At 60.4% G+C, this 14,811-nt stretch overlaps 1 protein-coding gene across 1 annotated transcript; it reads left to right on the top strand.

Annotated features, from left to right (window-relative positions):
* Positions 1 to 21: 21 nt before the first annotated feature.
* CCDC137 (coiled-coil domain containing 137) lies at positions 22 to 5,526 on the top strand. The gene is made up of 6 exons (XM_044982993.1): positions 22 to 175; positions 1,278 to 1,408; positions 2,170 to 2,365; positions 2,915 to 2,997; positions 4,627 to 4,706; positions 5,107 to 5,526. Exons 1-6 carry the CDS (start codon positions 90 to 92, stop codon positions 5,317 to 5,319), a joined length of 789 nt encoding a protein of 262 aa, XP_044838928.1. The 5' UTR covers positions 22 to 89; the 3' UTR covers positions 5,320 to 5,526.
* The last annotated feature ends 9,285 nt before the right edge of the window (positions 5,527 to 14,811 follow it).

Genomic DNA, 14,811 nt, shown 5'->3' with positions numbered 1-14,811 from the left:
GACTGGAGGGGCGGGGCTCCGGGGTCAGCCGGAAGTGGGGGCCGCCAGGCGCGAGGGGGACGCGGAGGCGCACGTGGCTCCCAGGCCCGATGGGCAAACAGCAGCCGGCGCCGCGGCGGCGGGCGGGGCCGGGTCCTTCGGGCCGCGGCGTTCGGGGGGAGCCGCGCAAGGGCAGGTCGGTGTCTGGGCTCGGTGGGGCGGGGGGTCCCCTCCGGGCCCCACGGGCTCTGCGGGGGCGAGCCGGGCGCCCGCTCGGGCTGCAGGGGTGGCCCCTCTGCTGCGCCTGTCACCGCGGTGCCTGGTCCCGTCCCAGCGGGCTGGGCTCGTGCGAGCTCCTGCCTACCACAGGCCAGTGGACACCCCCCTCCAGTGGCGCCTGCGTCCGGCCTCTGAAGTGTGCGACGGGCTCCGCCTTATGGCCCCGGGCTGCCATCTCCCGCCCTGGTCCTTGGGAATCTGCCTCCGGGCAGCCACTACACCACTGCCCCCCCCCCCCCGGTGTAGTGACTGTGGGACTCTTGTTTTACCGGCCGGCAAGGCAACGCCCCACTCCAACCACTCGAAGGGGGGTGCAGTGTTGTGTAGCTGTCGGGCCCAGGATTGGAGAGAGACAATGTGGGGAAATATCTTTTGTTGGACCAGCTTCTGTTGGTGAGAGAGACGAGCTGTCGAGCTTACACTGGAGAACAGCCCTAGCGTGTCGGGCCAAAGGTCCATCTAGCCCAGTATCCTGTCCTCCGACAGTGATCAATGCCAGGTGCCCCAGACGGAATGAACAGAACAGGGAATCATCAAGTGATCCATCCCCTGTCACCCATTGCCAGCTTCTGGCAACCAGAGGCTAGGGACACCATCCCTGCCCAGCCTGGCTAATAGCCATTGATGGACCTGTCCTCCCTGAATTTATCTAGTTCTTTTTTGAACCCTGTTATGATCTTGGCCTTCACAACATCCTCTGGCAAAGAGTTCCACAGGTTGATTGTGCGTTGTGTGAAGAAATACTTCCTTGTTTGTTTTAAACCTACTGCAGAGCTCTGTCAGCTCACAAGGTTGTCTCTTTCGACAAACAAAAGCTGGTCCACTAAAACATATTACCTCACCTGCCTTGTCTCAGTGAGAAGAGGGACAGTCAGCTGGATAGACAAACCCAGTCCACTGGGCCTGTTCCTCAGCTCAGACCCTGCCTCCCATTTACCTGGCCGTCCGTGCTGCAGCAATGAGTCCTGCACCTTTCCCTGTCCCTGGCTTCTGACCTTGGTACGTCTCTTCCTTTTCAGCCAAGAGAAGAAGAAAACCAACTCAAAGCCCAAACATGTTGATGAGCAGGAAATTCCCTATCGGCTTCGGGAACTCATTAAGAGCAGAGAAGAGATGAAAAACCCCAAGAACAGGAAGAGAAGGAAAGCAGGTAAAGGCCGGCTGCCCCGGGTCCTTATTAACCCACCTGAAAGATCCCACCACACACAGACTAGGTCTAGTTTACACCAGTTACGTTGACTTCACTGAAAATGGGATATGGCCCCACCAGAGGTCCCTCCCATTGAATATCCTGGTTCCAGGGGTGGCCAGTACCAGCAAGTAGCAGAGACCCTGGAGGAGGCAGTTCTGGCATAATCTGCTGCCAGGTTCTGTTCCTCCTACCCCTTGTCAGTTGCTGGTCATCTCGTGCTCTGACACAGGCGGGTTTACAGCTCTTCTTGGGAACGAAAAAAAATCTGGGTTCCAAATTCCCGGATCTACCACAGAGGCTGGGCAGGTCATTGTTTCTCTGGGCCGCCCTTCCCCACGTGGAAATTGGGGACAGCACTTCCTTGTCTCTTGCTCTCTGTCAGGGTCTTGGATATTTGGTGCTGCCACTCTAGTGATGCCTGAGATTAGTGAGGCTAGAAGAAGCGGGGAGAGGATTCGGATGTACCCGACTGTCCAGTATCTTGGAACCTGCTTTGTTCTGGCCAAGCCCAAAGGGTTGCTGAGTGGCAGCATGAGGCTGCGGAGCTGATTCTAACCATCAGAGGAGTCAAGTTCTGTGTCAGCTTCCAACTGGAGTAGCGGGTGCAAACACCCTGTCTAGATCCTACGTCCCTGGGATTTGTTCTGCCTGGGATGGGCAGAGCCCACAGATCTTTCTTCTCCCTTCCTCTGGCAAATGTGTTGTGATCTTGGCTGCAGCGAGCAAAAGGAAGCCTGCGGCCCAGGGTGATATTCCCGTGCCCAAGTTCAAGAGGCGGAAGCAAGAGTCGGTGTCGGCTTACGTCCAGCGCATGGAGCAGGAGACCCAGCACGTCCTGTTTCTCACCAAAAACCAGCTGCAGCGCGAGCCTGAGACGGAGGAGCCGGCCCCGGAGAAGTCACAGAAGAAGAAGGAGTAGGTCTGGGGGGAAGCTCATGCTGAGGCCAAGGGAATGCTCTGATGTTGCCTGGGGAGGAGACCAAGCCAGTCCCCAGAGGGAGCAATTAACTGACACCAGCCATGGCAGAGACTGGTCCTATCCTCCCCCTGGGGCCAGTACAGGAACTTTCCCTCCAGGGGGCAGCATCGTCCATCGTCAGCCATCCAGCAGCTGGTACTGAGCTCACGCAGGGCAGCCTGTGCAGACCTGTTCTGAGGCGGCTGCTGCACCTGGGTGATACCCAGAAGGCTGGGGTGGGGGGTGTGCCCCTGGAGGTGAGGGAGTGGAGTTGTCAGCTCTTAAAGGGATAGTGTCAGGTTAAAGATCAGGGGACCCTGGTGCGCAAGGTGCTGCACCCACAATTAGAGACACCCCCTGCCCCGGAAGCCCCCAGTCTGAGTCAAGTTTAAATCCTGTAGACGGGTCTGTTCTAATCAGAGCGTTAGCACCTTCCTCCCACCCCCAGCACCCTTTTATTAACAAGCTCTCCCTCCCCTCTAAATGCCCCGGCTCCGCCTCCTTAGATTTCAGAATAAACGACTGGAGAAAATGCGAAAGAAGAGAGAGGAGAAGAAAGCAGCGATGCTGGAGAAGGCCTTGTTCCAAGGTAGGAGCGGGTACGGATCGGCAGCGCTGTGCTGACTCTGGGCACGGGGCTGGGACATGGAGCCCTGGCTCTCCGCCATACCCAGGGGGAGGGGTCTGCAGGCGGGAGAGGGCTGTAGAGGAGGTTTGCGTTACCTGAAATTTGGTCCCAAGTTCTCCTGCTTCCTTGGCTCCTCATTGTCCTGGCTCTGTGATGGGCTGCATACGCCCAGGGAGCTTCCTGGGAACACAGTGTGGGGCCCAGCCAATAGCTTGCTGATGGGGCAGTACTTCCTCCAGCCTGCCTCGTGAAATGCTGCCCGCAGATCCTTGTTAAGCTTGGGATTCTGCTTCACTCCCTGCACTGTGCTGTTCTGCAGCGCTGTTCAAAGCGGCTCTCCCCAGAGGCGGCTGCATTTCAGCAGCAATCACTGTATATGCTGGGTCTTTAAAGAGCTTTGGGGTGGTGGGAGCTGTTGGGTGTCTCTGCTGGCTCCTGTTGACCTGAATTTGATGGGTTAGTTTTTATGGCTCGCCACTGATCGCATTTGACCAGAAGATTTACAGGTTTTTGTCCAATTTAGACTACAGAGTTTAAGAACTGAGAGAGTTCTGTATTGGGAGAGGACTATCGGGGTGCTTGGCAAGAATACCAAATTGATAAAATCTTTATTGCCATTAACATAAAAGTAAGGAATGCAATGAAACTTATAACTGCAAAACAATAAACGAATTTCAGAACTTCTGGTGGTAACATTTTTATTATAACATACTTACCCCCTTCCTTGGGAGCCTGGTAATAGGAGGTGAAGGACCAGCCTCACTCCTGGCAGGCCCGATTACACGATGGTGCTGGCTTCCCCAATGGTTAGGAATGTTGAGTAGTTCTACTACACTGCACGAGCTGAGCTGACAGCGTGATAGAAGAGAGATGACAAGCACTCCACGAAACCGAAGCTTTAGGAGTAATAAGATCTTAGAATTTAGAGGAGTGAAAACTAACCTAATTTACTAAGCGCCATCTTACAAGGTATTTTATAGGATCCTGACCAATAAAATTTAGGCCCAACCTACTACACCCAAATCTTGTTTCCATACCCTAAGAAATTTATGGGGACCCTTCTCCTATAGGTTAGTGGATTATAACACTTACTTTCTAAATATATTAATAAGGATTATCTCACTTCAAAACTGCCAGCCTAGGCTCTCTTGATGCCGCGAGTTGTGGTGTACCCTGTGGTTACCAACCGGTTGTAGAAGCCGGATAAACCTGTGATGTGATGTGGATAGTTCCTTCCTTTGGTTCCCCAAAATTCAGGGACCATTTTTATCAGTGCCAAGGGTTGCCAGCTTTTATGCTGACATATTTCTAACTAATTCCACTTTTTGCTACATAGCAGATCTTACAGGCCAGTAGGCTTCTTGCATTTCAGCAAAACTTATTATTAGGAAACACATGTCTCAACGCACCCTAAATTCCAAGGAATTAATACTGATAAGAGAAGAATAAAATGGATTGATTTTAGAAAAGGAAACATTAATTAATACTGCTGGCTGGATGAGGAGGCTATAATAGCTAGCAAAATAATCCTATGGGCTACACTCGCACCACGGCCAAGATCTCAAGCAACGTTTGTCTCCTCCCCGCCAGATCCAGTCCAGTTTGGCGAGGTCGCCATGCAGCCGCCAGTGCTTACCGTGAAGCCCAGAAACGGGGTGAACAAAGAGAAGGTAAACCATTGCTCCCATCTCATTTCAGCCCTGGGCTTGTCACCCAGCCCTGCCAATGCTGCTCAATCTGACCCTCAGCCCTCCCTTCTCTCCCCCCCCCCCATCTGCCTGGGTCTCTCGAGCCGAATTTGCAAGTTGTGGGGTTGCCAAACTCTCTTGCCAGGGCCCTGGATTTGAAGCCAGCTCTCCAGAAGGACGAAAGCGGAGTGGAACCAACCTGCTGGCACCATGGGGCCTCTTGAGCTTAGTAGGAATTTTCTTGACAATAGAGACTTGGAAGCCCCTGGCATCAGTCGCGGCCCTTTGGCAGGTGCCTTCTCCTTGCGCCCCGCTCTGCGGTGGGCTCCGTTCCTGGCATTGGCCCTCCGTCCCTTAACAGTGGCTCTTTCCATTTCTGTAGGCTCGTCCGAGGCAGCTCCTGCTGACGGCTCTCCTGGCTCCTGGCCACGCGGCTCCTGCCCGCAAAGCTGTCCCCATGTCCCTCGCTCGCCAGCGCATCATGGAGGAGGAGCGGGAGCGGGTCATCCAGGCCTACAGGAACCTAAAGAAACGCAGACAGCAGCAGGCGCCCGAGAGCTGCTTCGCAGGGGACAAGCAGGAGAAGCTAGTCTGAGGCCTCGGGCAGCCAGTGCCTTCCTGGGGAGGAGATGCGGCTTTGGTCTCTCAGTACCTGTGGGGATGCTGATGTGGTGAGAGGTGTCCTCAGGTGCTCCAGGGATCTGCTGTAGGGGGAGGAGCCCTCCCCAGTCTGTCTGACTGAGTCACCAGGACACAGGCCCAGGAGGGCAGGATCTCTCAGCCCCTCCCTCAGTGTGTGGAGCACAAGTGTGTGGAGCACATGCTGCATCAGGCCCCAAACTCTGCTCTGCCCCCTTCCTGCCGGAGCAGTGACGGGAGGGTGCAGGTCACTGCAGCCCCCGGACCCGAGGCTTTGGGATCCGCTCCTTGTCGCTCGCAGGCCGAGCCCAGAGGCGACACCGTGTTAGCGGCAGGAGGCAGGCACGGTGCCATGGCTTGGGCTCTGTGCGGAAGGGAGGGTAATGGGAGGCGCTGGAAAAGCCCATTTGCGACCATGCATCCCTGCTGCTCTCCGAGTGCCGCCTGCCTTCTCAGCCGGGGGAGCTCCCTGGGCCGGCGCCCGGAGGTGCCGAACCCGCTGACAGGAAACCCTCTCGAAGGGGCAGTCTCACGCCGAGCTGCCTGTGTGTGTCCCTGAGCACCTCACCCTCACCGGGCACACGCAGCGCAGGCCCCAGCGGTGGCTGCAGAGCCAGCAGGCTGCCACTCCCAGCCTGAGCTGGGGGATGTTTGCTCCTTCAGCCAAACTCAATAAACAGCAGGAAAACGAATGGGAATCTCCCCCTGCACTTCCTTCATCCATTTTAACCTACGTTTCCTGCCCCTAAGCCCCGAGCAGGGGTCCGCTGCCTTCCCTGCCCTGCAGTAGCAACGACTCCCCTGCAGGTGGCAGTCTGCACCCAGCACATGACCTGGCTAGCCAAGCCCCTGGCCCCCTCCCCTTGGCCTGCATTCCCCACCGTGGGCACGACTGCTGGCCTCTGGCAAGGGGAGACTATCCCGTGGCTACAGCCGGGAGAGGGAGCTCCTGCTAGGTGTATGGCTCGTTCCATAGCCCGAGGCAGATTGGCCGTGTGCTAACGGCACTGGTTGAAACTCAGGACTCCTGGGTTCTCTTTGCAGCCTTGCTGGGCAACTTGTGGGCTCTGTGTGTGCCTGTGCCTCAGTTTCCCCATGTGCTATGGAGAAAACCAGGGTTTGAGGTGGGATTCCCCTGGGCAGGGTGTGGTCCAACCGTCCCAGGGCAGTGCTAGAGAGGGCAGCATGTCTTTGGTCTGCCCCTGGCTGCATGGCACAACAGGGGCTCCCAGCCATACCGTCCCCTTGCCCAGAGTCAGGCTGAGTTCCTGCCTCAGCTGCTCCTGAGGCCTCTGTCTGCCTCCGTGCTGGACGCTCCTCCTGCAGCTTCTGCCTGTTCGTGAGGCTGCTCCTCTGTCCCTGTGCTGGGGTCCCCTTACCCAGCACCTCTGCTCCCACCCAGACAGGTGGGGAAGAGAAGGGCTTTGGGGCATTTTCTCAGCAAGCCACTGTTTTGAGTAGGTCCTACACACACGCAGTTCCCAGCCCGCACCTCCCTGGGCCCTGAGGGGGTTCTCCTCCAGTTCTAACAGCTTTTAGTTCCCCTGGGATCCTCCCTTTCTAGCCATTGTGCCTCCCCCATCCCAGCTCCCTGGCACCACTTCCAGGAGCAGGGGGGTGAGGCTGAGCAGAGGACTCTGTCTGCATTCAGCAGGGCTGGGGCTCCCCCCCATGCGTTAGACTCAGGGTGGATCCCATTCTTGAGGCCAGGAGCTCCAGTGCCCCCGGGGGAGGTGGGTGACAGCTCGTTTGGGGGGCAGGAGCTAAGCTGTTGGGTGTCCTGATGTTTGCTGGGCCAGACATCGGGCTGCCCTTGACTGGTCCCTGCAAAGGACCCCCCTGCTCGTCCCCCCGGCACACTCCACCCAGGCCAGAAGCCCCGGCTTGTTTGAACAGACACTGTGGCTTGGACCCAGCCTGAGCTGCTGGGGCCTTGTGCTGGGAGATGGGCCGCGCCCCACCAGCTGCACGCGTCTCTCCAAGGGGTGATTATGGCTGGTGACTGTCAGGCTCTTCCCTGACGTGCTAATCACAGGCCTGGGCGCTGCCAGCACCGCCCCAGAGAGACAGATCAGCTCCAGGGGCTCGGCCCCCCTCCCAGCCTGACTGCAGTGACCTCCCCTGGCGGAGGGGAGGCTCATGTTCTACCCTGGCCCAGCCTGCAAAGGGTTGTGGTTGGAGCCTCTGCCAGCATAACCCGGAGCCGGCCTGGAGCCGGGGGGCAGGAAGGGATATGAATCCCTGCCTCATGGGGTGTGTGGATCTGCCTGCTCCAGGCCCTGTGTAACCAGCCGAGTGCCCCCAACCCATGCTCCTGAGGGGGCATTGCCGCTGCCCCCCTTCCACCAGCTTTCACCCTGCCCCTCTCCAGACCACGGGTCATGGGCCTGAAACAGCCCCAGGTTCCCCTGAGCCCAGGCCGCGTGCTGCACCCCCGCGCAGCACACCGCCGGCTGCTCCAGCCCAGGGCGTAGCCAGCCGGAGGGCGCAGAACCTGGCTGCGAGGCGGATCGATGGCCCCGGAGGTTGGCACGTCAGGCGCAGCACAGAGGGCTCTTTGCACAGCAGCTGTTTGTGACGGAACGGGCTGGGGGAATCCAACCGGCCCTGCAGCCACCTGGGCGGGGGGAGGATTATGGCAGGGTGGGGTCGGCGAGCAGAGGGCGCTTGGCACCTCCCCGTATCGGGCCCACCGAACCCCTGCACCGAACTCCCCTCTCTGCCCTCCTGGGCAGTGTTCTTTGGCCCTGGCCTGGGCCTGCCTGTCCCGCTGCTTCCATAGCGCAGGCTGGCGGGGCCACCGGAGCGGGAAACATTCCCCCTGCCCGTGTTTGTCTCTTGCTCTCCGGGCTGAGCACTCAGCCCTGCCCTGCCCTGCAGCCCAGCGGGGTGGGACACCCTGTCCCAAAGTCAGCAAGATACAAATCTGGCAGCTGCCTCCTGTGTCATCATGGGGACTCGGCAAAGGTGCTGGCCCAGCGCTCCCAGGAAGAGGCACCACATGCCTGGCTCCAGCCAATCCAGCCTCTGCTCTGTCTCTCTATTTGCTGAGGACTGGGACCCCCCCGGTGACTGCCCCCTGCCCTGCCCCATTGCCAGGGGCTGCTAGGCACCCCCTTGTGGCCAGCTGTGGCATAGCAGCTCTCCAGCCCCCCCAGCCCCATGGGGATTTCCAGTGACTCAGCTGGGTCACCATCTTCAGTCCCCGCCTTCTGAGGTCACCACTGTCCAAAGTGAGGTCCCAAGCTGAACAAACCCTCCCACCTCTCTGGGCTATTCCTCAGTCCACCTTCAGGGCTCAGCCTGCAGCCCCCCTGGAAGAGTTCCCCCTGCCCCGGGCTTCAGCCCTAGGCCCCGTATGCCACAGCTAGGTGGTCTGCTTTCTCCTGGGCCACTTCCTACTAAGCCGCTTACCTTCTCCCCAGTCTCTCCCCGGCCTCCCTGCTCTGAGCAGCCTACCTGGTTCTCCTCACAGCTGGGCTTCATCACCCCTCCAGCCAGGTTCTCCCTCTCTGCTGCAGCCACCTTCTGCCCTTTATAGGGAAGTGCCCAGTCCCCTCAGGTGGGGCTTGGTCTGTAATCAGGTTGGCTTAGGCCCCAGCTCTCCAGCCCACGGGACTGCTACTACCTGGGTTGGAAGCTCTTTGGGGCAGGGACTCGCTCTTGGTTGCGTGGGGTTCCAGGGCCCAGCTCCATGGAGGGCCCCGACCCCCATCTGGATCCACAGGACGCCTGCGATACACCTGGCGTTTCCCACACCGGTGAAACACTCGCCTTACGTGACGGCTGGTTTCCCCACTTTTCCAGGGTAATCTGACTGCTCGGGACCAGCCAGCGCTGTTCTTCTTGGGCCTTTGGGGAGGTTTCACCAGGGTTCATTGAAAGAGAGTTTTTTCCCTGTGTCTAATGCAGCTCTAGAATTTGTCTGCCAGGTGACACGCCCTGGCCAGACACAGGGCTTGTGTCAGCTGGAGGCTTGACTGGACCAGTTCCATCAGTGCCCAGTGCTTGTGCTCTTGGCAGTATAGTGCAACCCCCCTCTGCCCTCACCACTCCATGGAAGCCCCTCATTCCCCTGAGCCTTTACCTCTGGGCATTGGCCTAGCTCCAGGCACGGTTTTATGTATGGCCGTTGATGCATCTGCAGACCTTACAGCTACACTGCAGGAGGCCCGCAGCAAGCAAGGCCCCTGAGCGAATACAGTCCCTGGGGCTGCAGCACCCTGGCTCCGCCGTGCTGGTGGGTGAGGAAAGGCCTGCCTGGCTCGGGCAGCAGCTCCATGGATAGCAGGGCTCGCTCTGTGCTGAGCAGGGTGGCTGTCCCGCTTTCCTCTGCAAATCCTGGGTGACGTGGAAGGGCCCCTCCCCCAGCTCTGGCCTCTGCAGGTGTTTGTACCAGGTGCAAAGAAAGAGGCGATGCTGGGCTGAGAGCAGCAGCGGAAGTTCACTGGGAACAATTACAGAGAGTCCCAGGGGAGAGGGAACTAGCTGCAGCTCTTGCTGCTCCTCCAAAGGCAGTCAGTGCGGAAGCAGAGCCAGCCCTGGCGGGGAGACTGCTGGGAAAGGCCCCCCCGTGAGCAGCCTGCACCCCCTTGGCAGGCTGGCGTGCGGCTGCCTCGCTCGTGGGGCTCTCAGCTCACGCCAGGTTTCCTGCTGATGCTCTGGCAGCTCGGTGGCTCTGGCGAAAGAGCTCGGGGATGGGAGGGATTGCGTGGCACAGTGCCGTTGTGGTCCGGGGAGGCACCCCGAGATCATCCAGTAGGGGTCAGGCGGGGTCGCCCAATGTGACTGAAAAGCTGCGGACCCCAGTAGCAGGTGCCCATGGGGTACGCTCTGCCAGCCACCTTGGGACCGGCCAATTCACTCGCCCACTGACCCACTTTCTCCTCCAACAGCAACCGAGGACATAGGGAAAGAATCCAAAGCGTGGGCACAGCCCCAGAGCCGGGCAGTGGGTGCACTGAGCCCCCGCCCCTGCTGGGGTGGATTCCCCAGCAGGGTCCCTCTTGGCAGGGGGCGTCGTTAGAAGCCAATTTGCTGCACCTGCTGCACCTGGACAAAGGCAGGGCTGTTCAGTGACCATCAGGTGTCACTTTGGCTTTGCTCGCCGTGTTTGCACAAAAGATTTCCTGTGGGTGTTGATCTGCTCCGCAGCCCCTGCCTGCCTGGGTCTGGCCGGCTCTGACGACAGCATCGCGTTGCTCCATTCTTGGGTTTTCTTTCAAACGGAAATTCAGTGCTGGTGGAAGGTGCTGGGCAGACAGGCCTGCCGAGGGGCGTCCTCTGTTGCCCAAGCAGATACAGGCTGGATAAACCGGGTTGGGCCTGGTGTCGCAGGGCCCAGCTGCAGGGGCGAGTGGAATCCACACATCTGTGTTGTCCTTTGCATTCAGGCAACAAGAGCTCACATTTAAGAGCTGTGATTTTTACCCAAGCACCGCATGATACCAAAAGCCGAGTCTGCTTGGAGCCACAGCCTTCCACCATGGGGGTGACCTTTGGTCTCTGCAGCCGTGCTCTGCAATGGCCATACTGGACCCTGACATCTCTGCTGTGCCAACTGGGTGCCAGCTAGTGCCCAGGTTTCCCTAGGACAGGCCCTTGGAGCTGGACTGAGACCCACCAGTGGCTTCAGGACCTTAGTTAGATTCCAGAAGAGCAGCAGGAGGTGAAAGCGGCCAGGTCCGTGGGCTAATCTTCAGCCTTGGCCACACGCTGAGAACCCAGAGGGAAAATCCCTATCTCTGGTTGGCATTTTTGCACGGGCAGGGAGCATGCTGGAGCCAGCAGTTCCCTGCTGCCTTGGAGGGGGCCTTGCCTGTCATTACTGGGGTCACTCCCCGGTGCCCCTCTGCCCATTGTATCCAGGGGATTGGGTATGAAGCAATGGTGCCTGAGCAAAGCCCACTGGCCGCGACCCTGGGCTCTCACTGGCTGCAGCTGACCTGCCCAGCGCTATGCAGATAGCCGCTGAGCTGTGCTGTCTGAGACGCCCGGAGACCATGGCTCTCAGCACAGGCAGGGCGGCCAGATTGGATGGCACATTACGAGCCCCTCAGCCAGCTGGCTCATTGTTCACTCCCTTCCCTTCCGTGCCCCAGGCGTGTGGCCGGAGCAGTCTGTGCCACGCAAGAGGGCAGGGCCAGGGTCTGCATCAGCTAGGCACAGCCCCCGCGGCCGCTCCTTCCACGCCGGCGGGCTGGACAGAGCGATCCCGAGCCCTGCCTGCCAGGCGCGAGAGGAGCTGTACTGTTCACACCTCTCACCTGCTGGCAGCCCAGGGAGCCCAAGGACAGGCAGGACAAAGCGCCGATCCAACGGGCTGGCCAGTAGCCAGGGTGGGAGCCTCTGAGCGCTGATCTACCCTGAAAAATCCACCCCCCGAGAGCCGGAGCTGCTGACGGAGCCCTACGCGTGGAGTGTTTCAAGTGTAGACGCAGCCCACGACAGCCTGAGCCCTTCCCAGGCAGATTACGGCCTTTCTGAGCAGCCGCTGCAGGTCGAACACAGCTGGGCTGGTCAGACCTGGCTGCAGAGCACGTTACCCCCACCCTCGCTGTATTTACCCCAAACGCTCTGGTGCGTCACTTCCGCCTTCTCCCGCTCGCCCTGTCCTGAGCAGCCCCCAGGGCCGAGAAGGGACTGGCTGATAGGAGCAGCGGTTGGAAGCCGGAGTCACTAAAGTAACCGCCGCGGGCTCCTTGCACCGAGCAGGGCTCTCTACCCCCCGACGCCCATCCTAGACGTCAGCCAGGGCCCCCCTGCCCAGTGCCTCGCCCAGGAGGGGCCCGCAGCTGGGCCTGGGCCCGGTCCCACGCTCAGCCCCAGCTGGGCGTCTCGGCTGGGATCTGGTTTGCGTGGCTCAGGGTGGAGGGACACAAACAGTACCACGAACGCCGCCCATGGCATCAAAGCCAAGCGCTGGCGAGGGCCGGAGGCAGCTGGGTTTCCCGTCCCCTCCGCCCTTTGTGCTCCCTGGATGGGCTGCTGGAAAGGGCAGCTCGTGGCCACGAGGAGCTTAAACACACACGCGTTGCTTGGATACCCCCTTGCTGCTGGCGAGGTGCCTGGTAAACACCAGCTGGCTGGGGTGGCAGCCCCCTCGTGAGCCTTGCGGGCTGGCCCTGGGGCCTCGCCTGACGGGCACCTCGCAGAGCTGGAGCTGCAGGCTGGGTGGCAGTGGGGAAGGGAGTCACGGTGCAGCGGCGGCTGGCTGGCAGGGCCCGGTTCGGTTCCCCAGCTGGGGGATCCGGGAGAATCGCTGTGTCCTTGCAAACTAGACCAGGCGGGTCCAGAGCAGCCTGCACCAGGCAACCGACCTCTGGCCTTTCCCAGCTCGGGGCTGTTAATATGTTACCAGAGCCACTGATAACAGCCAAATCTTCCCCACTTCCCATTTTCTGCCCTTCCCCCATGGGGCTGGGGGTGAGGAGGGATGTGTGGGTCACTGCAGGGGCAGGCAATGCAGGGGCACGTGTCCGCTAGCCTGGCTTGCTTGCCGGCCTGGAGGGTTTAGCTGGGTGCAGTCGGCTGGTTACTGAGTTGGATCTGGGCTTTCAGAAAGGGGGATCCAGAAATCCGTGGGGCCCTGGCTCCCAGCCCCTGCATGGTGGTTAGAGCAGGGCCCCTGTGGGCATGTGGGGGCCTGGGTTGAGTCTGGTTTGCCTGGCCGGGGCCAGGGCTGGTTCAAGATTTCCAAGTGCACAGAAAACGAAGCAGCTGAGAAGAGAGCAGGGGTGAGCGCTAAGCAGAGAGAGACCAGGGGTGGGCAGCGGGGGCTGCTGAGTGACGCTGCGCGGTGTCGCACCACGTCCCCTCTGGAGGAGGGGCCCGAGCGTGGGATCTGTGACCACGCCACCCGCACGCACCCCTCTCAAACCTTTACGGGCCGGGCTGGGGGAGGGGCTGCACATGCTGGGTGAATACCAGCCCCTGCGCCCCCATGGCTCAGAACCAGGAGAAACCCACCAACTCCCACTGCAGGGCTTGTGGTGCGGATCGTGGGGTTAGTTCCAACCTACCCCAGCCCCCGAGCACGACCATCCACCCCGCAAAGGGGACCCGGGGGGCCGGGCAGAGCAGAGCCCTGGGGAGACACTGGAAGGGCCTGCGCTCCTGCCAGAGCTGCTGGGGCTATAGGAACGGCTGTGGGGCGAGGGGGCCGCCTCAGTGTAAACCCAGGAGGCAGGGAAAGGAAAGCCAGAGGCTCAAATCGTGGCCAAGCGGAAAGCAGCCCCCTGCCCGGCTTTGTGCCTTTCCTGTACAGACCAGATGCTGCTGCCCCCGACCCCTCCGGGCAGGTCTCACTGCCCGTGGGCGGGGGGGGTGGGGGAGAGACCTGCCCAGCTCCACTTCTGAGGGTGTCTTCAGCTCTTCTCTCAGCCTCTGCCCCCAGGGTTACTCAGTAACCTGGACATGATCTTTGAGCAGATAACAGCACAATCCAGCCAGCAGCCAGGAGTGGGCAGTGAGCGGGAGCCTCCTTCCACCATGGGGCTGGGAGAATGACAGGACCCTGGGAGAGCCCTTGGGTGGGTGAGAAGTGCCTTTGTAATGGGGCACAGTGCAGATGTGTGTGTGCACTTGGCAGGCTGTGTGAGAGAGCGATGGTGAGTGTGCTGGGCAGTGTGTGCACAAGCGTGTGTGTGTGTGTGAGAGCACGTGCAAGGGGAGGGGGCAGGACAGAGCGTAGGCGGTGCGTGCGTGTGAGCAAGCAGCAGGCTGCGCACCAATGTGCGGGGGTGCAGTATGGACCGGCAGTGCCAGGGTGTACGGCTGGGTGGGGATGTCCGAAGTGCAGACTGCAACCCTTGCCCTGAAGCTGTCTATGAGGAGCTGTGCCCAGGGCCCCATCCCGGTCCCTGCCCCTCCAGGCAGGGGCTGGGAGATTAACTGAGCAGCCTCGGCCCAGAGCTGGGCCGTGAGCCGAACCCCAGGCAGCCCCGGACCCCCAGGCCCAGCCTAGCCCCGCTTTGGCTCAAACAGCCCATTTCCTGCCTGGGCTCCTCTTATCTCGGTGCAGCAGCTACTGGCAGTGCGGTCGGACCCTGCACGCGCCAGGCTGACATCGCCTCTCACACCCACGCCCGGTGCCCTTCCTCTGCTGGGTCTGGCAGGTGTGCACCGGGAGCCAGAGGAGGAGGAGTCCGACATGCTCTGCCTGGAAGCTGCTCCTGACCCCGTGCCCGGTTGCCTGCCGAGAAGGGGTGGGCGCTCCATCGCCAGCAGGGGACACGCTGGCATCATGCCCAGGATAGCTGGGGGTGGAATGGCTGCCCAGGGCTCTCGCTGCTGCTCCTTGCCCTGCGAGGGCTGCGTGCTATGGGCCGCAGTGCCCTGGTTAATGCCACCTGTGGAACAGCTGCCCACGAGCCCCTTTGCCACGCTCCGGGCAGTGGGCTGGGAGACAGAAAAGCCTCTTGGGTCTCTCCTTGTGCGGCCCCCGGCC

The sequence above is a fragment of the Mauremys mutica genome, chromosome 12 (assembly GCF_020497125.1).
Source record: "Mauremys mutica isolate MM-2020 ecotype Southern chromosome 12, ASM2049712v1, whole genome shotgun sequence".
Taxonomy (NCBI): Eukaryota; Metazoa; Chordata; order Testudines; family Geoemydidae; genus Mauremys; species Mauremys mutica.
The sequence above is the reverse complement of the archived record's forward strand: the minus strand, read 5'-3'. Positions and strand labels throughout refer to the sequence as shown.

Bases quoted from the DNA above. Each gene is read 5' to 3' on its own strand.
- CCDC137 (XM_044982993.1), top strand. From the start codon at position 90: ATGGGCAAACAGCAGCCGGCGCCGCGGCGGCGGGCGGGGCCGGGTCCT. The intron at 1,409-2,169 runs GTAAAGGCCGGC...TCTTGGCTGCAG, and splicing joins CAGGAAGAGAAGGAAAGCAG to CGAGCAAAAGGAAGCCTGCG. The intron at 2,366-2,914 runs GTAGGTCTGGGG...CCGCCTCCTTAG, and splicing joins AAGTCACAGAAGAAGAAGGA to ATTTCAGAATAAACGACTGG.